General features: G+C 33.1%; 2 protein-coding genes across 2 annotated transcripts; one reads left to right on the top strand and one right to left on the bottom strand.

The window, feature by feature from the left end:
• Window positions 1-1,007: 1,007 nt before the first annotated feature.
• TRIADDRAFT_23101 (uncharacterized protein) lies at window positions 1,008-21,389 on the top strand (the record flags this gene model as incomplete). The annotated part of the gene is made up of 88 exons (XM_002111222.1): window positions 1,008-1,088; window positions 1,254-1,343; window positions 1,862-1,933; window positions 2,046-2,078; window positions 2,202-2,285; window positions 2,417-2,473; window positions 2,554-2,676; window positions 2,779-2,853; window positions 2,985-3,073; window positions 3,167-3,263; window positions 3,343-3,411; window positions 3,519-3,588; window positions 3,702-3,780; window positions 3,872-4,019; window positions 4,112-4,391; window positions 4,650-4,791; window positions 4,890-4,942; window positions 5,034-5,103; window positions 5,177-5,234; window positions 5,341-5,530; window positions 5,636-5,730; window positions 5,825-5,933; window positions 6,016-6,160; window positions 6,229-6,307; window positions 6,398-6,487; window positions 6,553-6,663; window positions 6,737-6,826; window positions 6,901-6,981; window positions 7,064-7,134; window positions 7,218-7,318; window positions 7,388-7,505; window positions 7,581-7,725; window positions 7,794-7,879; window positions 7,950-8,061; window positions 8,166-8,255; window positions 8,349-8,444; window positions 8,529-8,603; window positions 8,694-8,720; window positions 8,820-8,867; window positions 8,984-9,070; window positions 9,163-9,259; window positions 9,331-9,401; window positions 9,549-9,605; window positions 9,689-9,793; window positions 9,904-9,969; window positions 10,041-10,112; window positions 10,208-10,327; window positions 10,430-10,543; window positions 10,630-10,725; window positions 10,791-10,858; window positions 10,932-10,980; window positions 11,049-11,105; window positions 11,202-11,378; window positions 11,455-11,544; window positions 11,617-11,679; window positions 11,759-11,860; window positions 11,935-12,017; window positions 12,099-12,165; window positions 12,238-12,321; window positions 12,416-12,523; window positions 12,614-12,687; window positions 12,760-12,859; window positions 12,935-13,030; window positions 13,206-13,300; window positions 13,377-13,461; window positions 13,552-13,651; window positions 13,735-13,781; window positions 13,862-13,936; window positions 14,015-14,098; window positions 14,201-14,252; window positions 14,317-14,468; window positions 14,629-14,728; window positions 14,836-17,703; window positions 18,288-18,406; window positions 18,486-18,585; window positions 18,662-18,869; window positions 18,960-19,049; window positions 19,119-19,212; window positions 19,281-19,391; window positions 19,461-19,568; window positions 19,630-19,704; window positions 20,003-20,044; window positions 20,138-20,260; window positions 20,348-20,440; window positions 20,539-20,683; window positions 20,788-20,984; window positions 21,065-21,170; window positions 21,280-21,389. The coding sequence occupies 88 exons, from the start codon at window positions 1,008-1,010 to the stop codon at window positions 21,387-21,389; spliced, it is 11,211 nt and encodes a 3,736-aa protein (XP_002111258.1).
• Window positions 21,390-22,895: 1,506 nt separating this feature from the next.
• Window positions 22,896-27,587, bottom strand: TRIADDRAFT_55021 (uncharacterized protein; the record flags this gene model as incomplete). Its single annotated transcript, XM_002110671.1, has 6 exons — window positions 22,896-23,336; window positions 24,007-24,173; window positions 24,335-24,406; window positions 24,940-25,001; window positions 25,696-25,819; window positions 27,374-27,587. The coding sequence occupies 6 exons, from the start codon at window positions 27,585-27,587 to the stop codon at window positions 22,896-22,898; spliced, it is 1,080 nt and encodes a 359-aa protein (XP_002110707.1).
• Window positions 27,588-27,778: the final 191 nt, after the last annotated feature.

Raw genomic sequence — 27,778 nt, 5'->3', positions numbered from 1 at the left:
GTGTACTGTACCAAGACGGGATAGTACCGTAACGTCCAAGCGCACTTGTACTGTACTCTACTCTACCTATACCTCTGTAACTGTAGTGCAGAACCCATACTGTACGTATTCGAGATTTCGAGTATCAAGACTAAGCCCGCTGTTGAATGCTTTTTATACTGTAGCACTTCTTCAACGGTTTACTCAAGTGCTGAAGAAGAGGCCCAAAATGGTTGATTCCTAAGGGGAATCTTCTCAGTTTAAATTGCAAAAAAAACTTCAATCTTGTCCAGTATTAGTATTATCACAATTGGTAAGTTAAAATCAAGCTCGAACTAAAGATTAGGAAAGTATAAAATTATCCTACTTAAGGCTAAAAAATAAAATGTATGATATTAGAAGATAGACCACGGAAAAGATGGCATTGGGACCGTTAGGCCAGACCTAGCATTTCCATCATTGAGTCTCATTGACTCTATGCAATCGCTCAACTGTTGCTTGCAGTACTTTGAATGGCGATAACATTTCATCGTCCATATCAATTATTTTATACTTACAGCAACATCAACCTCCAAGTACAGTATAAATTATAGCATTCAATCTTAGTAAAGCCATTAAAATAGCTGGAATCCTCATAATTATTTTATTCGTTGATTGAATAATAACTTGCTAGCATGACGCATTCTTCTGTAAATCGATTCTAAAAATTGCAAATTAAATTATTCAGCTGAATTTGTAATGTACATTATATCGTAAATTGATGCAATCCATATCAGAACAGAGTAATTCACATTTCATTTATCTATTCTATTTTAATGATTATCATTTGTTAGCTAATTGCATCTGTAGCTATGTTTATGCGTTGTATTGAAATAATCGGCGTTGCATGCACAACGCTTTCTCAATTTGTTAGAAAATTTTACACTCTATCGATCGAAATGACCCTATGAATGATGTTCATTTGCAACAATTGCATTTCATCATATTACTGCATCCTTTTGCTCTTTATCATATGCAAGCTATTGAACATGAAATTACTTTTCCACTATTTCAATTTAGACGATGATTCAAAATTACAAGCCATGCAAGAATTTAGCGAAAACCTGGAGGTTTGCAATGATAGTTCCGATCTTATGCATGCAAACTGTACTTTTTGCTCTTACTCACTACTATTTCTTAGAACGCGAAATAATATCAGTATAGAATAATAGATGTATACATATTGCAAATTTCTATTCATATCTTATATCGTTATATTTCTCGTTGAAATATAGACAATGCTAGCATCACCTCAATATTCGACTTTTCTCGAAAGTGTCATGCCTAAATTTTTAAATTATCTGCGCACAAGTAAGTCCTCTCAAGTAGACATCAGATTTCTATTTAGTTATGCATGATATATAATATTGATAAATATGGTTACAATTTGATGTTATAGATGCTTTAGTACAGGTAGACTGCATAGTAAGTTCAGTACCAGTTGCACTGTCTTATAAAAGCTAAACAAGTAACTAACGTCTGAGCTATCATCAACATTGTATACCATAGTATGACAATCATTTATTTGCTATCTCTCAATTTTAAGTTGATTTTTATGTAGACTTATGTATCACAACAAATAATTGAATATTATTTCTCATATGTAACAATGTGTATTTTGTATGTTATAGCCAAGCCACAACTTTATGATAGTCCAGTACAGGTGAAATTAAATATATGGTTGTTACAGTATGTCTATTATTCCCCAATCTCTTTTGACTAAATAACATGGAAATAAGTAATATAATTACCCAAAACAGAATTATATTACATGTGCACATACTACTATAATATTAAATGCCGACTGCTGTAATACCTTTCCTATGTACTTTTGCAAAATTAGCAACTTCGCAAACTAATACTAGAAATTATACATCGTATTCCTCCAAATGAAGCCATGAAAAATCATGTTAAGGTTGCATTTCAATATTACTTGATGTGTTGTAATCTCTGACTTGACCTTAATAAGCTTAATCAACTGATTTAAATAAAACTACTATTGATATCATTTCCTTTATATTTTATAGCCGGTCTTGCAATTGGCCTTTAGTTTAATCAAGGTATGTTATAAAATAGATTTACGTTATGACCATTAATTATCGAAGAAATATTCTAAAAATTGTAGTACTTTTAACTAGTTACGAAGAATTTCTTTTGTGCTTACTTTATCGTGTGGTCTTTAGGAGGAAAATGAAGAAATCGCTTTAGTTTGTATCAGAATCATTATCGAATTACATAAACAGTTTAGACCACCTATTGGATCAGAGGTAAGTTTTTTCAAATAGCTTACTTTGTAGTCTTTGTACAAATAGTAAATCTACCTAGTTCACTATCAGATTAAGTATCATCGATCTTGTTATCACTCTGTTTTAACGTTCGCTTTTGTATACTTAAATAGGTGCAGCAATTTCTAAATTTTATCAAAAAGATTTACACTGACTTGCCAGCCAACTTTGTATGTAGAAACACAGTAATCATTGATTCTAGTCAGGCTAATTAAATTGTCAAGCTCATTACGTGGTATTTTCCGTACAGAATGATATTTTCGAAATGAAAGCCACCACATCTATAGAAGCATCTAATTCATCTACAGCTGTTGCTGCTAGTTCTATTGGAGGAGGTTCTGGCGGTGTGGCTGCTTCAAGTAGCTCGGCCCCTGTATCTGCTGGTACGAAGCAATCGAAACAACCGGTAAGTATCAATTTAAAATTATACAATCATATTTTGTGTTAATATATGGGATTATTTCATTTATTACAGGTAAAATTACAATCTGCGCTAACATCGTTAAAAGTATTGGCGGAACTGCCTTTAATCGTCGTCCTCATGTATCAGGTCTTGAATACAGTAATTTTAATTTTTCAGCTTTGATTAGATTCTATCTTAAACAAATGAATAAATTACTCTCTTGTAAAGAATTTCCAGCAGCAATGATTTGATTTTGGAATTGTTTATTATATTGGTAGCTATACAAACAAAACGTACATACGCTAGTTGAAGACTTTATTCCATTGATTATGGATGCTATTTTGATGCAACCATCTCAGAGTGCTAGGTAAACGTATCACTTTTAAATATTACGATGTGGATTGGAAATTAAATTTTGTAGTTTGAAGTAGATCTAATCCTATTTTGCTAATCATGGTAGATCGGCTCCATCATTTAATCGCGATCTTTATGCCGACTTCATTACTGCACAAATTAAGATGCTTTCATTTCTAGCATATGTGATTCGAGTGTTTTTGGTGAGTATTCCAGTTCGTATTTATAATTAGAAAATGTAGTCTTCATAGTAACTAAAGCTTTATCTAACTGATTATTCAGGAGGAAATTAATAAATATTCTCCTCGCATGGTCCAAGGTGTTATTTGCTTATTAAAAAATTGTCCGCCGGTAAAAATTAGACACATTATTACTACTTAATAAGATAATTATCGACTTGTCATTTTGCGATATATTAGTATTCTAACTTTTTTTAAATACTTATATATAAATTTTAGGAAGCCGCTAATCTGCGTCGAGATCTACTCATCGCAATTCGGCATATCCTAAGCACAGATCTTCGAAATAGTAAGACGCAGTATATACTCTCAAATATTATACCTTATTAATTTTATACCTTGGATGTGACATGTAGTCAAATTTTTAAATACCGCATACCAATATCTATTTGTTACTACTAGAATTTGTTCCACAAATTGACAAATTATTTAATGAGAATGTTCTTATTGGCCCTGGTTGGACTGCTCGCACGTCATTCAGGTTTGATTATACAAATTATGATTTTATCTGCGTTCTTACTCTGTTAGCTTTAAAATATGTTTTTTGATAGAAGCACTCTTTGTTACATTAGACCTTTAGCTTACAGCACTCTTGCCGATCTTGTGCATCATGTTCGAACTCATTTACCGCTAAATCAGCTGTCTTTGGCTGTTCATTTGTTTTCTAAAAATATACATGATGATTTACTGCCAATAAGTATACAAGTGATGTCATGCAAGGTACGTCTATCAATGTCCTTTTATGCATTGATTCATATTATCGATTATAACGAAAAGTTTTTTAATTCCTATCTGGAATTATTTTGATACAGTTGGTATTAAACTTGGTTGAATGTCTTCGCCAAAAGAGCTCTACTGACGATCTAGAAGGTCAAGGACGTGAAATTTTAATACGAATGTTGGAGGTGTTTATTCGCAAGTTAACATATATCGCGAAAAACCACGTTCCTGTCCTGCTCGCAAAAAAGTATGGTATACTCGGTTTAAAGCTTTTCGTTTCAACACATATTTTAATATTGAACAAATTATCAATATACAGTAAAGAATCATCAAGTACAAGCGGAAGTAATGCAACTACGAGCTCTGAAGGAGGTAATATCAGCAGAATTTTTATAGCAATTTTGACTCGACGTCATGTTTTTCCCTACCACTTATCGTTATTATCATCTTTCATTAGGTACTATTTCTGGCGATTTAGAATTTGATTCACAAGAAAGCGATAAAAAATCTCCTTCTATTGGTGAGTATTTTTAAAGTCTTTCTGATACTATCAGTGATAGGTATTATAAAGTACGTAAGATTAGTATACAGTAATACATATATATATATATATGCTCATCAATATATTAGGTCCTAGTCTTGCATCCCATCCCCCCACGATGAATGTGAATGATTGTCGAACAATGGTCAGAACGCTTTTACTAGGAATAAAAACGATTACTTGGGGAGCTGGCTCATGTAAAATACCTGGAGGTACCTTTTATAAGATTATGTCGTGTACATTTTCATATAATACTTGGAGTTGTAATGTTTATGTTACTAAACAAACATAGTAGATGCAGTTGCACTTAACTATGGTAACCAAAATAGCAAATATTTTCTACCGGAAGAAATCAATGTTTTTACAAGATTATTAAAATATGGTGAGTGAAAGTTTAGGCCACAGTGCTGTATTAAAGTAAGTAGATAATAATATAACCGTAATTGTGATTTTAAATTAAATGTTTTATATAGGCTTACGAGCCCTTGATATTCACAAAATTGGACATAGCTCTAACACTGCTATACAAAGCCGCTCTACAAAGTAATTGTTATTTATTTATTTAATTTTTGTTATCGTGCTTTTCATGACTTATTTGTTTTTATCTTTGCTTAAGCAATACAAACTCTCGTCAAAGAGATGAAAAAGAATTACTCGAACATTATTCTGGCGTTGTAAGTCATGACTTCATTAACAGACGGTTTCATCATGCGAGTATTACTACAGTATATTGATATGCTTTTAGAATAACTGAACCAAATTTAATTTCTCTATATCTAGTTCATTATGCTAAATCCTTGCAGTTTTAAGGAAGTTATAGAAGTCAACATTGACTACCTAGTTGAAAGAATTCATAACAATTACAACTTACAAATAATCCCGAATCAGTTCTTGGCCAATAGCGCGACATCATCATGCTTCGCATCCATACTTATCAATTATTTATTGGATAAACTTGAAGAAATGGGATGTATGTATAGCTGCAGAAGCACAAAGTTGATGCAACATTTGATAATGACTTAATAGCGCTTGCATATTTTCTTTGACGTAATGATTTCCAAATTTTTGTTTGCAGCTAATACTGAAAGGTCTAATCTGTACCTTAAATTGTTTAAATTGGTATTTGGTTCTGTAGCAATATTCGCAAACGAAAATGAACCAATGCTGAAAGTGCGGAAATATATGCTTTATAGAAAGATATTTACATGTTTGAATTATTATTAGATTATTCACTAAAATTTGTCATGATCTTGTTTGCCTTTAGCCACATTTGCACAAAATCGTTAATCGATCTATGGAATTGGCCTTAACTGCTAAGGAGCCTTACAATTACTTTGTATTAATGAGGGCGTTATTTCGTTCTATTGGTGGGGGTAAGACAACGAAATGCGATTTTACTCTTACCTTGGCGTAACATTTTTTTATTTACTACATAAAATATTTACGTCTATATAGGTAGTCACGACTTATTATATCAAGAATTCCTACCATTATTGCCGAATCTTTTAAAAGGATTGAATCTGTTACAAAGTGGGATTCATAAACAGCATATGAAAGATTTATTCGTTGAATTATGTTTGACGGTACCCGTACGATTAAGGTATGCTCTAATACCCTCACTATTGGATCTTCAGTCCATTTATGATTGTAAATTTTCTGTTATTGCAGTTCTTTACTTCCTTATCTACCAATGCTAATGGATCCCCTGGTATCAGCTCTCAATGGATCTCAAAACTTAGTTACACAGGTAAATAAGAGTGTAATAAGTAGTAGCAGATTTTTTTAACGATTTAAAGATGAATACCTAAACGGCATTGTTTGATTTGATATTCTGCAGGGATTAAGAACTTTGGAACTATGTGTTGATAACTTACAGCAAGATTTTTTGTATGAACACATACAACCTGTAAGAGCTGAGCTAATGCAGGTATGTAAAAATGTTATAAATTAGTAGTTATTCGATGTATTCCTACTAAAATTCATTCTTCATAGGCACTCTGGCGAATTTTGAGAAATCCCAACGAATCACTATCTCACTCAGCATTGAGGGTATTAGGAAAATTCGGAGGTGGTAACAGAAAATCACTGAGAGAGTCCCAAAAGGTACTTTAAAATTTGTTATTATTACCCTTGTTTAATCTTTCTTGTAGCCTCATTAGTACCGATTATTTTTTAGCTTGATTACGAAGATTGCCATACACCTGGACCTTGCATTTCTATTCAATTTCCTGAAAGCAAGCATCCCATATCACTACCTGTTTCTAAAGTAATCTAGACTGTACCTTTAGCTTCATATTTCAACGAGTAGACATGTAATAAAACTTTACTGATAATATCTAGGCTATAGCTTTTGCTTTATCAATACTGAAAAAATCCTCAACCGATGCCCACTACCGTAAACAAGCTTGGCTAATTTCTAAGGTGTGTAGCGAATAAGTCATTTTCAAGTTAACTCAAGGAACAGGGCAAAATGAGGTCATACTTTAATCTGCTTTATATATAGTACTTCATCGTGTCAACGTTGCAACTGAGTGAGAGTAGATGTAATATTAAAGAAATCTTAACCCAAATCAGGTAAGATGCTCACAATTTAATTTTTATTGTGAAGTTATCATTTTTAAAGTTTAAAGACTTAATGATTAATTGACCTGTACCAGATTTTCAGAACAGAAACCACAAGTCAGTAAGATGCACTCTCGCTTGGCAGCAGATGAAATAACAAGAAAAACCTTTGAACAAGCACTTACGGCAGTATTTGGTATTAAAATTATGATTTTATAAGAGATTTATAACCATACTAACATGATAATTGTAATAATTTCATTAGTCGCGGCTGCTGTTAATGATCTCCGATCTGATGCAGTCCCTTTCATGACCGACCTAGTAACACATTTAGCCATGATTGCTATCGTGCAACAATTTTCTGTTAAACCAGTTACTTACCAGTAAGAACAATCTTTATCGCATCGGTATTTTAATGATCAGATTGAATTTTAAAACTGACTTAAAAATGCTTTTAGAACGCGTTATATGGACATCCATGTATTGATTGACGCAATTGCAGTTTGTATGACATCAGCGGAGAAAAGTTTAACAATCTTCGGCGAAGTAGCAATTACGTTGATAATTAAAACAGCCGTTATGATACTTGGATCCCCTCAGAGGGTACATTTTCTAAATTTCATGTTAGCCGTGAGATTGCATCTATATCTAACGTGTGTCATTTCCTTTAGATAAGTAACGTACCTTTCTTTGATGTGATGGCGAAAAGACTATGTAAATGTTGCTATGAAAGAGCTTGGTTTGCGAAAAGTGGAGGGTAATTAATTCCTTACAATATTTACCATCTTTTATTTAGGTTGTATCTGAAATGACTCGTATTATCATAGGTGTAGTGCAATTAGATGTTTAATGACGCATATGCCTCTAAAATGGGTCATGGAACATCAGGGAGCTTTTGTTTCTGCTTTACTCTTTTTAATGATGGATTTGAGTTACGAGGTAAATATAAATAATATAGTGCTTTAAATTCCAACTTCAATTTTCATGTATTAAAACGTTGTCATGAAATGATGAGAAAATAATAAGCCTTTCAATTACTGAAGGTATCTTCTGGCACAATTGATGTCGCTAAGAAAACCTTAGAAGATCTACTTAGACTGTGTAATAAACCCATAAATAATGAGGTAAATCTCGTCACTGATGCTGACGATATAGACGTACTTGTGAACATATGCCTGGTGTAAATCCCTATTTCAATGACGCATTTGATATTACTTCATTATTAGCATGACTTATCAGCAATTCAAAAGAAGCACTTTCATTTGGTATGCCAACGCTTTATTCGTGAAGTTATCTCTCCCAATCAGACAGTTCGTGAACAGGTGAAATTTGTTGTCGTGATTTCTTAAAGCGTGATTTTTTTACTATGGGTTTTTAAAGTAAAATTTTTATTACGACATTTTTAGTCTTATCAATGCTTGGAGCTCTTAGCTGATATAACAGCCAAGTCTGTATACGATGTCATGGTATTACATAAAGATGTAAGCTGTATGCTATTTCTACGGAATACTACATTACGACCCTAGTTCTGTATTCAGTTTTTCTAATACTTAATATCTTTCTAAAATTAGGTGATTGCCGATATGATTCCTCCAAAGGTAATTAATTTATACAGTTATATAATGTTTACAATGAATTAAAATATGTGAAGCGAGTATCTTAGCGTAACTAGCTATATGTTTATGTGGCTACGGTAGAAAAATTTACTAAGGCACCAACCAGTCAATCAGCAAATCGCCATCATGGTAAGTACAGTATTTTGCATGACACTATGTAAAAGGTGTACATTATTGATAAAATACAGCATTGTATTGACCCTCAAATACTTAAAAAGCTATATTGAATTTTTTATTATTACTAGGACGGTAACACTTTTTGTAGTACTATACAACCCCGCTTATACAGTTTAGATCTTTCCAGCCATGAACATAAACTCTTCGTTACTGAGGTAGCTACAATTAAATGCATCATTTAAATAATGTATTGTACTTGTGCTATGCCCCTTTTATTTCCTATAATAAAGTAATATTTATGTATTAGCTATTATCGTTATGCGAAGCCGATGATGCCACGCTGCATAAACTTCCTTGTTACAAACCCGTCAAATCGTTAGTACCGCTTAGAAAAAGTGCTTTAGGTAATGGACCTACCCAATCAACGTATGTAGTATTTATCCGTCAAATTCTGATATCTTTACTTTTATTACAGCGGCGTTAGCGTCTCTACACTATATCGAACAGAAGTCAGAACTCCAAAAGATTTTTAACGTTATCTTTAAGGTATTGATATGAAAAAATAAACATATTTTCAATTGTAATTTATTCGTTTGTATACAAGGTAGCGCTATCACTTTATTATCAGTCTCTTATTGTTATGAGCTAATATGTAATTATGTCTGAACGAATCATAACACTTATTGTCCACAGAATCTGACATCAAGTGAAAGTGAACTTCAGAAAGCGGCGAAAAAAGCTATGCAATCGGTTTGTATAGATTAGGATATAATGATAGAATTTTAGCAATGAAAGTATCTTTAAAATTTAAAAATTGCAATATCTTTATTTAGTTTTTAGTAGGATATCAAGTAGAACTTGATCTATTACATACAAATATCAAGCAATTACTCTCAGGTCTAGGAGACTACAAGAGTCTTACACCAAGTTTCATACAGGTATACAGATAGCATATGTGAGGTTTTTGCTATATTAATCTCAAGTTGCACAATAGTATTTTCCCTTCAGACTTTCATTTAAATGTTCAATTAAACGATCAATTTTACAGCGCTTGTCTATCACAACGGAATTATTTCCAGCATCTTTTAGCCCGAAATTATGTGATCAATTATTGGTAATAAAATAAGTAATACATTTGTTTAACTACTAGTCTTCAGAATTATTTAATGCTCTTGTTTTTGTTAGACACATATTAAAAGAGGAGCTGACAACATTGCAGCGTCTCAGAGTCGTAAGAAGCTAAAACAGGCTGTAGAGGTAATAAATAATCAAAAATTATTGAAGTATTTTAAAAGCTAAGATAGTTAATTATATCTATATCGCTGAGTTATTTTATTTCTCATTACTTTTAGGAAGCAATAATCTGTGCTAAAATAGTTAACGTGTTTCATATCGTACCTGCTACGTCTTTTAAATTATTTGAACAAATCGTCGAAACTGTGCTAAAGTGTGAAAAAGCAACTAACACTGATGTCAGTTCATAAATGCTAAAATGATTCTTTGCAGCTTTTAAGAAACTATAGTTCGCTTTCGTCCTCATAAGGATTTGAATAACATATTACCTTGTATTATAGGCCGGAAGCCCTTTTCGAGAACCATTGCTAGACTTAGCCCTTCGATATCCTACTGAATCGGTGGACTTTTTTCTTTCTCGGTTAATACTGCCACAATATAGCCGATTGTTCATAGTAAGGAGGAAATATCGCATTAATGAATGAGCTACAATGGTGATACTTATTTAGTAAATCATGCGGCAAAATGTTATATATTTTAGTTTTTGCTTGGAAAAGAGAGAGCAAAACCAATTCGTCAGGTTTTAGAGACTGATCCCAATAAAATTATTATTAATGCATTGGATTCTGTCAAGGTAGTTGAATATATTCAGTAAATCGTTTAAAAAATATATACGTATACTAAATATCTGTCTCAACATAGCCGGAAGGAGAAACGTTAACATCTGAGAACAAGGCATTATTGCAATATCAAGGAGTGCTTATTACCCGGTCAGCTTTTAGAATAATTTGCTCATTGTTAAGTATCATGCAATACTAAAGATTAATTGAAACTCTATTACAGAATATTAAGTAAGTTAAATCCAAGCTGGTATGCAAAACAAAAGATCCTGGTAAGCATCGAGTAAATTTATGTTTTAAATGATGCACAAGTACAGTGAAAGTATTTTTAATATTATAGTTCGTCCACCTAACGCGGCTATGGTCGTCTGATTTCTTCCAGGAACGTGTAAAGATGGTTAGATAATTCTTTAAATTTTCTAAACCTATTTCAAAGTTGTTATTCTCTTGTCCATTTTGAAAACTTATGTTCTTAATTCAAATTCGCTTTTAGGAGTCATCGCCTGCGAATCGATGGGACGAAGCGAGATTATTGTTAAAGTGTTTATTGATGTACTATAAGGAAAACAAAAATGAGATAACAGCTTTATTTCAGATGCTGAGAGCATTTACATTACAACATATATGCAACTTTCAATTTTTTCGTGAATTTTTAGAATGTCTTTGTAAGGTTAGTTTAAGTCCTTTCAATAGCTTCCGATAAAATAGGAAAATGAAGTGTATTTACGAAATTTTGTTTCTTACAGTCTTATACCATCGAGCAGAAACGTAGTGTCTTTTTTAAATTCATCGAAATGTTTGTCAAGAAATTATTGCCACAGGAAATAATTGCTAAGGTAAAATTAAAGAATTTCTAGCAATTTCAGTCTAATCATACTTGTGGGTTAATCTGTTCAACTTATTTCTAGATTCTTTCATACCTAATTATACCAATGGTTACAGAATCTTTCGAGGAAGGAAAAATTGATGAGGTAAATTGTGGTGTGTTTCTGATTCTATTTCTAGTAGGTATTACAAGTATGGTATTGAAACTGTGGTTCTGATTTACAGATTATTGGGGGTTCTCCTAACCCTGATCAAGACAATGACGAAAATATTGTTGGTGTATTTATTAACAAAATAATCGATCCTGATAATCCATTTAAAGCATCGGTATGTAAAACTGGATATCTAAGGAATTTTTTTGCTAGTCTTAGCACTAATTCTGTATCTAACCTCTGTTTAAGGATGAAGTACGAATATTACTTTTACAGTTTTCGTCATTGCTTGTAGAGTTTGCTTCTCCACATATACATGACCCTGCTAATAGGTACGACTTTGCAAAATTGGTCCAGTCCTTTAAACATCTTATTATGCCTAGATAATTAATATCCATTGTTATTTGTAGGAGGCAAGGAAACAAACTTCGTCGGTTGATGGTTTATGCATGGCCTTGTCTTTTGCCTAAGCAGTGCATGGTACGGATAATGTTCGATAGTACGGTAGTGTCTTTGATGATACATTTACTAATGTTTAATTATGAATTTTAGGATCCATCTACGAAATATTTTGGTCACTTACTCCTTGCTCACATCATCGCAAGATTTGCAATTCATCGAAGAATAGTGCTTCAGGTATACGAGTATATATACACATGTATATAGATATGTGTGCAAGTACTTGAGGGATTTCAAACGTTCAGATGATTAACGGAAATACCGAATTCAGGTTTTCCATAGTCTTCTAAAAGCCCATGCTTTGGAAGCGAAAGCAGTTGTCCGTCATGCTCTTGATATATTGACTCCTGCTATGCCAGCCAGAATGGAAGATGGAAATGTAAATTTAGATATACCTTGAATGTGTTCAACTGTAATATAAACTTCGTTTGTCAGATTAAACTAAAATTTGACCTTACTTTAACCGTAGACGTTACTGGCGCATTGGACGAAAAAGATTATTGTTGAGGACGGCCATATTACTGCTCAACTTGTTCACATTCTGTATGTATGACTTTGTTACCAGTCTTTACTTTTAATAAATTGTAATTCGTAGTAAATTTTACTTCTGGGCAGATATCTAGTGGTTCGCCATCAAAAAGTGTACTATTCGGTTCGCCATTTGCTTGTGCAACATATGATTAATGCTATGCAAAAGTTAGGGTTTCCTCATAATGTAAGTACTGTCCTTTAACTTCTATTTAATTTGTCGTTTGCACTAATATCTATTAATAATACTATCGCTTTACAGTCTACTATAGACCACAGAAAGCTTGCAACTGATTTAGCAGAAGTAATTATAAAATGGGAATTGCGAAGAGTTAAAGAAGAAGTTACGGACTCTGATGTAAGCAATTATCATGCAAACTGACTTGTATAAGCATCTGAACTCGAACTCTTACATTTAAGGGCCAGGAATCGGATGCCGTAGAAAGCGCCAATACTTCTGTAAGTAACCAGTTAGTTCTTTTAATGTACGTTTCAGTTTGATCTTAGCTCTAAGATTGACTATCTTACCGAAGGCTACAGTGACCTTGAAACGTTCGGCTTCTGACGAATTGCAACCAGAAGCTAAGAAACAAAGGACATTATCGCAGGTATTTCGTTTTTTAAGTTTGTCGCATTACTTCCCTCACAGGCTAGAATACTGTATATCTACATAATGATTTTTACCTACAGGGTTCAACTTCAAGGCCGGTACCCATTGAAAATAAGGCCCCAATAGAAAAAAGTCATAGCGACAGCATCGTTAATTTTCTGATTCGATTAGCTTGCTCGGTATTATCATTGAAACAAAAATAGTTGTATAGGTTCAATTGTATAATTTCGTACTACTACTTACGTAATTGATCTTCGCTTGCTTGTTAGGTTCATGAACCCTCCACAACAAGTGGTTCTCCGAATGAGGCGTTGTCACAACGTTGTATCTCTCTGCTCAAGATTGCTTTGAAACCGGAATTGTGGCAAAGTAACAGTTATTTCTTGTTATTACTATCATGCTAATGCTACGGATTTTAATAGGTTTTCTCAAATTTTTGATATGCGTTATAGATGCAGAAATAAAAATTGTTTGGTTTGACAGAATATTCTCTGCTGCCGTAAGATATAATTAATATAAAACTAGAGTATAGACTTATGATGAAAATGATTGTCATAATGTCGGATCGAATTTCGTTAGGATAATCAACCAACATGCAACACCGGCAATATTTGCGCTGGTTTTGAAATCATGACGCATTTACTCTCTGTGCTGGTAAGATGTCAATCTATTTCGCTTGTAGTTTTTGCTCTGAATTGGTTTTTGAAATGGAGACGTTACATTTATTTATAGTCACGCCCTGCCATTTTAAATGCGTGTAAAACTATATCCCATGGGTTAACAGTTTGTATGGCCTGCCAAAACACCAAGGTACTTGTTAAATTATGCTTTAAACGAGTAATTACATCTATTCATGATCTAGTATAAAACACGAATGTACTCATATTTCGAAATTATTTAATCTTTTTGTCGTAATAGATAACTCACGCTGTACAAGAGTTTCTGTCAAAACTTACTGCCTTATTCGAAAGTAAGTGCAAAGTTACGAAACAAGAATTAATTTGTTGCGATATAACTTAAATTACATTAACCAGTGTTTAACGAATTTTTTAAAGGTATGCAACGAAGCGAAGAAATTAACGCAATTCATATGTCCGTTGCTCGAATTGTTTTCGAACGGTTACAGCAATATGAAAGGCAAACGTATGCTAGATTAATTTTTGCTCAGAGCTTGCTTTCAACCATTGTCACTTTTTTAAAATTGCGTTGTTTTTGTCTTTAGAAACGGTTACGCAAGTTACTATGTCTTGGATGCGATTTCAACCTTGAAAGCTGTTTGCAACAATAATGCGGCTTACATTGACAAGTAAAATTTTCTATATTTTCTATACGACGTTTTAATTGAGGTTAATACCAAATCTTTGATCCATAGATTGCGAGGGATTATAATAAAGACAATACATAAATTAGCGAACGAGCATCTTGGTAGCAGAACTGAGAGTAACAGTAAGTTTACTTACACTTTAAATTAGAATTGCTCTTGATAGACTATTTAACAAGGAAGCACGAATCATTAACTAATTTACTAATTTACTACCTAACATTGCTTGTAGCCACTGTCGATCTTTTAATAGCATGTCTGGATCTAATCAAGGGTCGAATATCAACGATGCCACCAGAAGCTAAGCGAGTATTAATTCAGACTATAATAGTGCTAATAGATCGATCCACCGATCTTAAACTCCAGAAAGCTATTGTTAAAATTGTGGAAAAATGGGTAAAAGATAAATCTAATGAAAGTCAAATTGAAATGAAAGAAAAATGTACACTTTTAGTTAAAATTATGCTCAGCTACGAGAAGCGACTGCACGAAGATCAGGAATTTCAAGAAATTTTTTTAAGTTTTATTCTTGATTTATATCAAGATTCTTCGCTAGAAGGTAGTGAACTTCTATTAAAGCTTGAACCTGCGTTTCTATCCGGACTACAATGTCCTAGACCAAATATCAGGGAAAAATTTTTTAAGCTCTACAATGCTAGTACATCAAAAAATCTTATGGATCGTTGTTTATATATTTGTTGCTCACAAAATTGGGAGAAAATATTAAACCATTTCTGGATTAAGCAGTGTATATCACTTATATTGTCTGTAGCTCGATTAGATGCTCCTATAGAATCCTTTGAACAATCGCTAGTATTTCCGTCAGTTTCTTCGGCTTTTACTGGTCGACCTAGTATTTTTAGAACAGCGTTGTCCATTGACGATGCTGGTAAAAATCCTACAGCTTCGCTTGCCTCAAAGGACAGCCTGGATAATATAGAGAAAACAACGGCACCGGAAGAATCGATGGATGTAGATGCCAACTCTCATGAAAGTACCACAAATGAAGCTGATGGAGGGAAGATTGTTGAGGACTTAAGTGATAAACAGTCAAAGTTTCTAGAATCATTGCGACGCTATCAGATTAGTGCTCTATTAGATTCCTTAATACAGCTGTGCCATTACGATTCTGAATTATCCCATGATGTTTGGATAACCATCTTGCCTCAAATATGGCAACTGTTAAATCGCCCGCAGCAACAGCAACTAAGTATAGAAATGGGTCCATTCCTTTGTAGCGGTAGCCATGTAATTCAGAGAAATTTAAGTCGTAGCGCTATTAATACTTTCCTGGAAAGTTTATGTCACTGTAAGCCGCCCATTAAACTAAGACCCTGCGTCCTAAGATATCTTGGCAAAGCCCATAATGCTTGGCACCGTGCAGTTTTAACTATTGAAGAGGACGTTGCTCAATCTAAGTACAATCAGAATTCCCAGAGTGCTCCAACATCTGAATCTACGCTATTTGAATCATCGCACCATGAAGCATTGGATTCGCTCTCAGCGATGTACGCTTCACTAAAAGAGGAAGATCTATTTACCGGCCTTTGGACGAAGAGATGTAAGAATCCTAAGACAAAAATTGCTTTGAGCTACGAACAGCATGGCCTTTACGAGCAAGCTCAAACTACCTTTGAAATAGCTATGGCTAAATCTAGGGAAGATTATGCTCTCACTAGCATTTCCAACGAAATGTTTTCAGTGTATCAGTTATGGGAAGAGCATTGGATTAAATGTTCAAAGGAGTTAGGCCAATGGGATTTGTTACTCGATTTTGGAAAAATGAAGCAACACCCTAATCCCTTACTTGTTTTAGAAAGTGCTTGGCGTGTACCTGACTGGGCCGCGATGAAAGAAGCATTAAATCAAGTTGAAGTCAATTGTCCGGAAACGTTTGCCTATAAATTAAATTTATATCGTGGTTACATTGCAGTTTGCCAATCAGAAGATCCCCATGTATCACTTGTTGAAAAATTCGTAGATTTTGCCGCCACCCAAGCTATAAGGCAATGGCGACACCTACCCAAATTGGTTTCTTACGCTCATATACCAATCTTGCAAGCTGCACAATTAATTGTTGAATTGCAAGAAGCCGGTCAGATTCACAGTAGTCTACAATCGTCTAATGTTGGTAGGAACAGTAGCGTGCATGATATGAAAGCTGTCATCAAGACGTGGAGAAATCGACTTCCCTTAAGATCGGATGATTTATCTCACTGGAATGATGTTTTTCTCTGGAGACATCATCTATATCAAGCTATTATAAAAGCTTACGATAACTCTACTCATGTTGAAGGTCATGCAAGTCATGCGATGTTAGGTGTTCACGCGACTGCAACTTCGATAATATCGTATGCTGAGGTTGCTAGAAAACAAGATTTATGTGGTGTATGTTTAGATACATTAAGTAGAATTCACACAATACCATCTGTGCCGATATTTGATTGCTTTCAGAAAATTCGACAACAGATTAAATGTTATCTACAAATGGCTGGTGTAATGGGAAAACAAGAATTGCAGGAGGGCTTAGAAGTAATTGAGTCGACAAATTTACGATATTTTTCTAAGGAAATGCAGGCAGAATTTTTTGCTCTAAAAGGCATCTTTTTAGCTAAAGTTGGTCGATCTGATGATGCAAATGTATCATTTTCATCTGCTGTGCAACTGCATGATAATCTGATTAAGGCTTGGGCACTATGGGCTGCTTACCTTGAAGAAGTATTTATGCAGAAAAAGAGTATGCAGGCTGGTGCATCAGCTGTAACTTGCTATTTACAAGCTTGTCGGCAACAGAATGCTTCAAAGCATAGAGAACATTTAGCTAAAACGTTATGGTTGTTAAGCTTTGATGACGGGAAACGGACATTGGCGGAAGCATTCGAAAGATATTGTTGTTCCATCCCTCCTAATCAATGGCTGCCATGGGTACCACAGATTTTATCTTATCTCGGAAGATTGGAAGGAGGCAGTGTCGTTCATTTGGCTACTGCAATTGGCCGTATTTATCCCCAAGCTGTTTACTTTTGCTTAAGGACACTATTTTTGACCATAAAACTGAATCAAACAGAATTGCAAAAGACTGAAGTAAAGGATAATCAAAGTTCTTCTACAGGCAATGTTGAGAAGAAAAGCACTACAGAATCTAGTAATCCCTCCGATGACAATGAATCCACAATCCCTAACTATCAACAAGAACGAGGAGCTAATGCTGTCACTCTATCAAATACCGAATTAAAAACTACTGGTCAAACTGACGATATTTTGTCTTCTGAAGCAAAATCAAACCCAGTCCAAGATTTAATTTGTAATTTAGCATCGAGCAATAGTACAGCCTCTAACGAAAAAGAAGTTGCAAAAAAAAATAGTGCAGGTATTTCTGCAGCGTCTACTACATCTAAGTCCGAGAGTAGTAAAGAGAAAGGTAATTGCATATTTAAATAATTGTTTCTCAAATACTATGATGTTATACGGATATATAAATACTCATGATTGCCGTGTCAAGTAGAATGTAATATTGTAACTGATGTTACCGTAGATGATACTCGTGTTCACTCACAAGCTGATAAAAAATCTCTGGGAGCTGATGCCACAAAATCTAACAAATTAGATAAACCAAGTAAGGGACTTTATGCATCTAGAAATCAATTCTTTGTTGTTTATTATCTTTATTCAATTAATCTGTAGCTGAAAACCCCGATCAAACAAGAATAACTACTGCTATGGCAAGATGTAATAAAGTTATGCATGTATTGCGAGATTTGCATCCAACTCTATTGGCTGCTTTAGAAGGCATCGTGGATCAAGTAACTTCGATTAGATCATTTTGCGTTCGTATTCAGTTATATGTACTAAATTATTTTCATTTGAACTTCTTTGCAATAGATGGTTTGGTTTCGTGAAGGTTGGAATGAGGAAGTTTTAAAACAACTTCGCTTAATATTGAAAGCGTGTATGGAAGCAGCGTTCAACAGTAGATCACATGGTGCGTTGACGTATTAATAATGTTGTTATCATATATTAGGGTGCTACAACTAATATATGATGATTTACCTATTTAGTTGGAAAATCGCACGCTTCTTCAGAAATTATTAATTCTATCAAAAAACTTGTGGACAATTTTGGGTTGGCTCATGAAACTGTATCTAGTTTATCGTCCGTCTTTTCAACGGCTGCTTCAGAAACTTTGGCGCGAAGGGCTCAGGTGACTGCTCAGGATCCTAACTTTCAGAAAATACGTGGTCAATTCTCCGCAGATTTCGATTTCAGGTACTAAAATGCTAGTTGGTCAATATTACTACCATTTTACCTTTTCATTCAGTTATATCGGTGAATTAAACTAGTTGTGATCAATTTTAGTATCGCCGGCTCAAAGAAGTTGCACCCGATCATCTCTAAATTAAAGAGATGGATAAAAGTTCTTGAAGCTAAATCTAAGATGCTTCCTAGGTTTGTCGCAATAGATCTACGTTATCAGGCGTACGGCAGGACGTTAACCGTGTTTTTCTTCCATTTTAGTTACTTTTTAATAGAAGATAGATGTCGCTTCTTAAGTAACTATTCGCTTGCCACTGCTGATGTAGAGTTACCAGGGGAATCGTTACTTCCTAGAGTAAGGCGATTTTTACATGACTGCAGCATGGAAGTTCAACTGACTGTTATTTGATTTTGATTTATCAGAATTCTAGTGGATACTTTATAAGAATAGCAAGATTTATGCCTAGAGTAGAAATTGTACATAAAGACAATTGCATCGCTAGGCGATTGTATATACGTGGACATAATGGAAAGGTAAAACAGAACATTTTAGGCATAGTATTATGATTTTACTAATTCTTATCTATACAAAATTTTTTACAGGTTTATCCCTATTTAGTTGTTAACGATATTAACCCCGTTGAATCCCGACGTGAAGAGCGATTACTTCAATTACTTAGATTACTTAATCGCTATTTTGAAAAGAGAAAGGTTAGCTTTACATAATTTTTAAATAATTAACTTATGACTTAAATGGTATGTTTATTTCTAGGAGGTTAGCAAGCGACATTTAATGTATACTGTGCCACGGGTGGTTGCAATATCTCCTCAAATGAGATTGATTGAAGTAAGTAGCATTTAATATTATGGTAGTTATTGTTGCTGAATTATTTTAACTTGTTATTATAGCCTGCCTGTGCACCAATATAAGTTACTTTTTCTAGCAAGTAGCACAAACCAATACCATATATTTAATGGCAGATTATAAACGTAATTCTGTAATTGGATCAGTTCATCATGAACGAGTATATCAAAACTTTAGCTACGATAGTTCAAACTGAGTTTACTATACATTCTGTACGTAAGTTTGTGACTTTATTGTTTTATTATGTATTAACATTTCTTTGTGTTTTAATTCAATATAGGACAATACTTCTATAATTTCATTATATGATATCTACAAGCGAGTAAGCCACAAAATATACTTGCAATAGGCTATTTTAATAGTTGATATGTACAGGTAATAGTTTACTTTTATTATCAATTTATCATGAATATAGTACTGTGGAAACATAAAACAAGATCCGTCCCTACCAGTTATTCATTACTATGAAAGTATTGCGAGCATTCAGAATAAATGTCAAGCCGTCAAATCAACTGACCTAAAACAAATTATGCAGGAGGTTAGAATTAGTTTTATAGGAATATTAAAAAGTTTATATAGGAGATAGAGTTGATGCTTTAGGTTTTATCTAAATTCTTCGATTCAGATTCAAAACGAATGTATACCTGTTCGTGTCTTCAAATCTTGGGCAATTAAAACTTACCCTAGTGCAACTGATTACTGGATGTTTAGAAAACAAGTAAGTTGTCTCTACTACGACTATGATTTAATTATTTCAGAAGGAGGAATGCACGGTATCTGTATTTCTCAATCGTTTCTTTTATCAATTCCTTACAGTTTACGAACCAACTTGCCTTACTGGGATTAGCTGAATTTGCTTTACATTTAACACCGTTAATGCCGGAAATGCTACAAATTTATCAAGATTCTGGCGATGTTTCGGCAATGTACTATACCTTTAATATAGATGACGACACAGGTAGTATGTTGTTTTCAATTTTTTTTTTTAATTTTCTGAAAAGCTATTGGCTATGAAATCGATTGTCGAAAATGAAATTTACTGTGTAACACTTTTTACGTGCAAAGGATTACTCAACCATACAAGACCAGTGCCAATGAGATTAACTGTAAACATTGACCATTTCCTCAAACCTTACTGTTCTTCTGGACCATTAACTGCAAATATGATTGCTGCATCTCGTTGCCTTGTTCAACCACAATTTAGTTTAGAGGCGACCTTTCGAATCATTTTACGTGACGAAATACTGACATGGCACAGAAAGGTAAGTAGGGGTGCATAAGTTTAATTTTAACAATTGCCTTCTAATATACGCTTCCATTAACGTGAATGTAATTGTTTTAGAAACGTTTATCCAGCAAGGATAGCGACAAAATTAAAGAATTAGAAAATAAAGAACTAATAAGACTTGTAGAAAAGAACGTAGAAGCTATCATGAACCGACTCCGAAGTAAAAGTTTAATTAATAATTATTCATATTTTTAATATATTATTATTTCAATATAACAATAAGATTCTTATTTTTTTCACTGTTTACACCTTATCAAATTTCGTTATAGATATGGCTTATTTTGAGAATGCTGAAAGTAAGGTGTCAGCCGTTATTCGTGCAGCCACTGATCAGAATAATTTAAGTCGTATGGATCCGATGTGGTATCCATGGCTATGAGGACCGAAATATTTTAGATATGTGGTGTTTTAACAATTTGACACTGTTCCGTAAAAATTATGTTTATATGAATGATGTAAATACATAGAAACATTTTAATAAGCACAATCATACTTATACTACTAATTATTGTTTCGAGTTATTACAAATCGTCATCTGTGCTGATGATATACTGTACGTATAGGAATGAGCATGCTTTTCTACGTGCGACTTTTATGTAATGATTTAATTTAATTATGAGCTAAATGAGATTTCTGAAATCTAAGCTGAACTTAGTTCGATGTCTCTATTCTTTTATAGATAGCATGTAATATTATATTGATGTGTTATGTTGTAATGTTAAAATTTGTGATAGTACACGTGAAGTATTGAAATGGAAATTTCTATTAAAGTGATGTGTTTGTAAAGCGTTGTAACCACTAATGGTAACTGTTCGCTGCAGTACTCAACTGTGTCGATATTGTATTTTATCCATTATAGAACGATAGCAGTAATTTTAAAATTGTAGACGGCCTAACGTTATAGTATATAATGTAGTTAATAATCACAGATACGGCATGCAATATCTGATTCTACACGATTATTACATTACCCTCAAACATATTACAACATCATATTGAGGTAGTTATACAGTATAGATGTAGTAATTTCAGTCAATGGTAATGCTAGTTAGACTCGATGATATTAATATATAAGTATGCAGTAAATGCTGCATTATTAGTATAAACCGAAGTTGATCGTACATCATACTTTACAGAAAACAGTTCAGTTTTTATTGTTGATTATTGGTAATGACCTGATAGTACTACAAGATATCATACTGTATAATTAATCAATTATTTGTAAAGGTTATCTGATTAATTATGTTATAATTACGTAAGTTTATCACCGTCGTAATAACAGTATTACATAACAGTAAATATCAAAATAGCGACCGTTTCATGACCTATATCACAGCCAGTTTAATCATTATTATTACAATAGTCCTATTTAAGATAGATACAGCCCAAATCCTAATGTGTGGCTTATTAGGCAATTTACGACGTTAAACTATAAACTAAATTATGCAATAGTGTATGCATCGTTAACTTAATATATGGTATTTGTTCCTTTCGGGTTAGTATTCTATAATATAAAATTGGTAACAAAATTTCATGAACATATACTGTACCTTAATAGCATGAATCACTAAAATGTACAATTTACTCTATCTTTGATAAATTTGTGATTATTTATATCGATAATATACTACATAATTTAAAAAATATTTGATAGTTGATGCATGTGAAAGAATTGAAATCATGACAATTTCTCCTCAATAAATACGAGTATTTCAATGCATATAATTCCGATATATGTGTACATTTAAAAGACAATACTAAATAATAACATGTATTAACGTTAGTGGATTATATAATACAATTAAAATGAAAGATAAAAATGATCCCTAAATAAGCATGTTGTTGAAAAATGCTCGAAGTAGAAAATTGATTTAAATCATTCAGATTAAGAAATTTGAGGTGATGGAGAGAGTTCCATGAAAAATGTCAATAAATTATCTAATCCTTTAAGAGTGTCATTATCAGGACCTATCAATTCCCCGTTAAGTTGCTGATTAGGGTTATAGTTTAACTTATTTGATATCGTATGAGAAAAATCGATCAAACGTGCATCTACATTTGTGTTACCGTTGATATTATCATTACAATAACCTTCATAAATGAGCAAAATGGAACAACCTCGAAATCGAAATCGAAAACAATCTTCTAGCGCAATTCGTTTTCTCAGCAACTGTAGCTTTTTCAACATTTGGTTATAAATATCATGTTGAAAGGTAATGCCATTATCAAAATATTGGTATAACATTCGCTTCAAACCAACTAAATCCAATGTTTTACCAAAGTATTTGTCAAAGTAGGAAAATTTTTTATCGGTCACATTGTAGGTCTACAATAGATTATAAGTTGGACAATTAATAAGTTGACATAAATCTAAGATATAGTAATCTAAAAGTTAGCGCCCTACGTAATAGTAGAGCAGAAAATCAAACGCATTGCATTGTACAATATTATAAATTATGTAGATTTGACTTTGAAATTGCACAAGTATCTGTTAATGTAATATTTTCTATCAGCATACATATTTTAAAGCTATTTTATATGTCTCTTCTTTTATACATAAAGTTAATTGGTATTTAATATTATAGCACGTAGATATCTGACAGTACAAAGTAAATAATAGCCAATATTAATCCATTAAAGTACAGTATAGTCCAATGTAAAAGGTGAAAGGGCAGTACAAAGAATCAAACAGTTACCGTACGATTTATACTGTACTCGTTTCAATAAAGTAATTCCTCCAATAATTGCGCATTCTTAATAATTTAAGATCTTTTAGTATACTCGTATATACATACAGTCGATACAATAAATTTGATTTTGTTTTTATCATGCAAGAAGTTATGAACATTGCATATTAATAAGATATATTTATAACTATCAATTTATTAGTTAATCATTAGTATTAATAAATAAAGTAAGAATATTTACGAGAAATACATGACTTACCCGATTACTTTATAATCATAGGCTATTTATATCAAATTCTACAACTGTACCTGCATTCCACCTAAGCGAACACCAAGTCTAATGGTTGATACTTTATTATATTCATCTTCAGAACGACTTTTCAGTATATTCAGTTTTTGATTCCAAGTTCCAATTTTAAGGTCAAGTATACAAGGACAACGAAATGGCTGAACAACATTCTCTAATAGAATAAATACTATTGATACAAGGGAGAAAAGTATAAATTGATGGAACAAATTAGTTCGTTGATTGATAATGTATTAAGAAGAGATAGTTCTACTAGAAAATTAAGATAAATAATACGAGGCTAGAAGTTGATCATTAATGGAATCATTAATTGATAATTAATTTGCGTACATTTCGATTCATCATTGTTCATCACTTTAACTTGTTTCCTATAATATTTACTGTTACAAGGGCTAATAGGACCTAAAGATTAAAAGACAACAATCAACATATGACAATTAGCCTTTAGCCTTTACTTGATCCATGTAAAATAATAGTTTTAGCGATATTATTGGAAGAATAGAAATTAAACCGGAATCGATGGTTGGAACATAACCAAAGAAAAATTTAGTTTTAATTCATTGTATACGCGTATACTGTGAAGTTTCTTTTAATTAAAACCTTATATCTACCATTTTTTTAAGTTCTATTAAATTTGACTCTACTACTACATAAAACATTAACGACAATTTCAACCTCTCTTCGTTATACTGTAGTATACAAGTTATGTTCTTTCATTCAATAACTCAGAAGCTACTGGAGTGCAATGCATGCCGTATAAATGAATATTAATCTATCATCCTATCTCAACAGATAACTGCTACATTAAGTCATATCAGTCAATTTTTATTCTTCCGTTTCTATTCATGAGGGATTGTAAAATAATTAGATGTCATTGCAGGGACTACTCGAGAGAAAAGAAAGTATAATTGTGACTACATCAATCGTTTTCTAACCTTCAGATTGAATCTTGGAAGGCCCATTATTTACATGTGAATTTGCCTTGGCAAAGTTCACTCTATAAATGACGACAGAAAAAAGTGATTAGCATCGAATTGTAAGATAAAGACAACTCAGAAGCGACCATTATTAAGCTTGTCATTAATTACAGTCTTTAGATTATACCATATAATCAGTTGATTTTAGTGTTGTTAACAAGTGATGGCTTAGTGCTTAGCAATTGATAGAAAATCTTATTGCTGTAAAACGTTGGCGACACAACTCGGATTATTGAAAGATTTATATAATCGATAGTCTACTGTAATTATGCTCATACTAGATATTTCTTTCGGCAGTAATGATGATCGATCACTGATGTTACAAATTGTGCAGTCAAGTTCCTGTACTATAAACTGCACGACAAAGTACATTGATTTGCGCTTTATGACAATCTATGTAAATTGTATTTATTGTACGGAGATTATAGGGTTAGTGCTGAAATTGTTATGAGGATACAATCTAATCTCTCAAAGTACTACCCACTATATAGTAAATCAAGACGATCAATGATTACTTTCCTATATTTCTAAAAGAGATACAATTGATACGTGTCGATATAAAATGTTGATATTGAATAATTAGGACCTTAAAAGCCTATAGCATTATACTCTTCTCTATAACTTTGATACCTAATCTATTAGGGTACCTAGAAGGCAATCATTGAATTTTTAAATTATTCATAGCGATATAAATTATGTACTATAATTATTTACTTGATTTCTTCGTCAGTATCAACTTGAGTCATTATTTGATGGTCAATCTCATCAGAACTGAGGCGATAAGCTCGAAAAATGGCTTTCCCCTCGACATCATTTTCGAGTAGGACATTTATTACACCTAGAAGAATAGGCAAAAATAGTACATTCATTATATTAAGTCTATTCTGTACTTTGAGCGATCGGTAATGGCAAGAATGGATTTATGACCAATGATGAATACCATTGAATAGTAACTAAAGTAAAAGAAGTAAGATTTGGTTTTATCAAAATTGCAGCTTAAACTACTTTTGAAAGTAGTGTAGTAAAATGATCTCATGGATTGTACACCAACCAACTATGCTATACAAGTTATCATTCAATGATTAGAAAGTGTTTGCAAGGAATTCCTGATAGGGGTGGAAACAATAATTCTATGAACTACGCGTATATTACAGTAGTTTAATACCCGTCTAGCAATCCTAATTTAAAATACTATCACTAAAGTATGTATGTCGCCATCCATAGTAATACAGGAAATCCAATGTCTCTCTACTATATTGACTTGGAATAGTGCATGCCTTCTACAGTCCATCTTCAAGGATATAGCGATAGCGTTTCACTTTAATAGGACTATCTCACACTAGATAAATTGACCTACAGTCAATACAACTATCCTATTTTATTTTCAATTTTTAAGCCATAGAATAGTGAATAAAATCAATTTGAATGGATAAATTGTTTGGCTAAGAGTTGTATCTAGTACGATAAGTACCGAGTTGAAAGGAATATACAATACTTTACTAACTATAAATTTACCATAAATACAAATCATCCAATAATATAGGCAATGTAACCATGAAAAGAATCTTTTTTCAATCAATACAGTAAATTGATTCAACTATAAATATGGGCTACCTCTATCTCTCCAACTACTGTAGAGCCATAAACAAGGTCAAACATTGCCTTGATCATGTGGAAAAAGGCGCTGATGTAGAGTACTGTACTATGTTATCATTGTTCATTTCGTTACAATTTTGAATAGGCAACGTTTTTCGTCCATTGCAGAATACTAGTACAGTAGATTTTGCGCTGCCAACTAGGCTGGAATGATTGTTGATTGCAATATTTTGAAGTGATAGGAAAATTGTAAGGGTTACAATTGATGTCCAATCCACTAAATTACGTCTTCTATAGTCAATATTGAATAGTTGATATTATAATATTGATTTCTGGCTTTATAATGTAGTAATTTGTAGAGTTCATTAAGCATGCAAGTCCCATCATGGTAGACAGTACAGTATGTAATGACTATGCATTGTATTTTTTAGGAGGGGGAGGGAGAATAAGGGACCAGCTCGGCGCCAGTCTCAACGGGCTTGATGAAATAAAATAAGGCTTCAATGTACTCTTTTAAAGCTGATTCAACGTTGTAGCTGTTGCAATTGATGTAAAATCCAACTCGACTATGCCTTGTATCGTGAATTGAAATCACTTGTAATCATCTATTGTGGTTGTAACTGTCTAAAGCAATCCTATCGACGTCGAATAAAGTATTGTACCATCTAGCTTTGCTACTTTGACAGTACAGCTGGTATTTTATCTCCCTTACGAGCGTATGCAATCCTTGTCAACATCCTGATTGATCAAGATAGCGTGCATTGAATGAATAGCATAACATCGCACTCTCTCATACCTAAGTATCTAGGGAGAAATGGCTCTAAGGAATGAGGAATCTCCTTATAAAAGGATAATTCAAGGATGGTCAAAAGCTTACAAACGGTGAATGGATCGTACATCAGGATACAATTATGGCCACCAACTTGATGAGGGAATTGTTGCAAGATGACCGTTTGATCTGACGTTTCCTTCTCCTCTTTGACTAAATCGATTCTTGTTTCTGTATCCATCATGATCTTTTCAACTTGGTCGATTCTTGTAGAAAACTCCTTGATATCAAGGTTTAAATCATCAATTTCAGTAGTTAAAATGTTGTGGATGAGCGTGGAGCTCTTCTCGATAGCGGCAAGAATTGGACTAGGCCACAACTTGTAGTCGTGGCAACTGCGTCTTGAGTAAGACTTTTTCAATGCTGTCAGTC

Source organism: Trichoplax adhaerens, genomic scaffold (assembly GCF_000150275.1).
Source record: "Trichoplax adhaerens TRIADscaffold_3 genomic scaffold, whole genome shotgun sequence".
NCBI classification, from domain to species: Eukaryota; Metazoa; Placozoa; class Uniplacotomia; order Trichoplacea; family Trichoplacidae; genus Trichoplax; species Trichoplax adhaerens.
The sequence above is the reverse complement of the archived record's forward strand: the minus strand, read 5'-3'. Positions and strand labels throughout refer to the sequence as shown.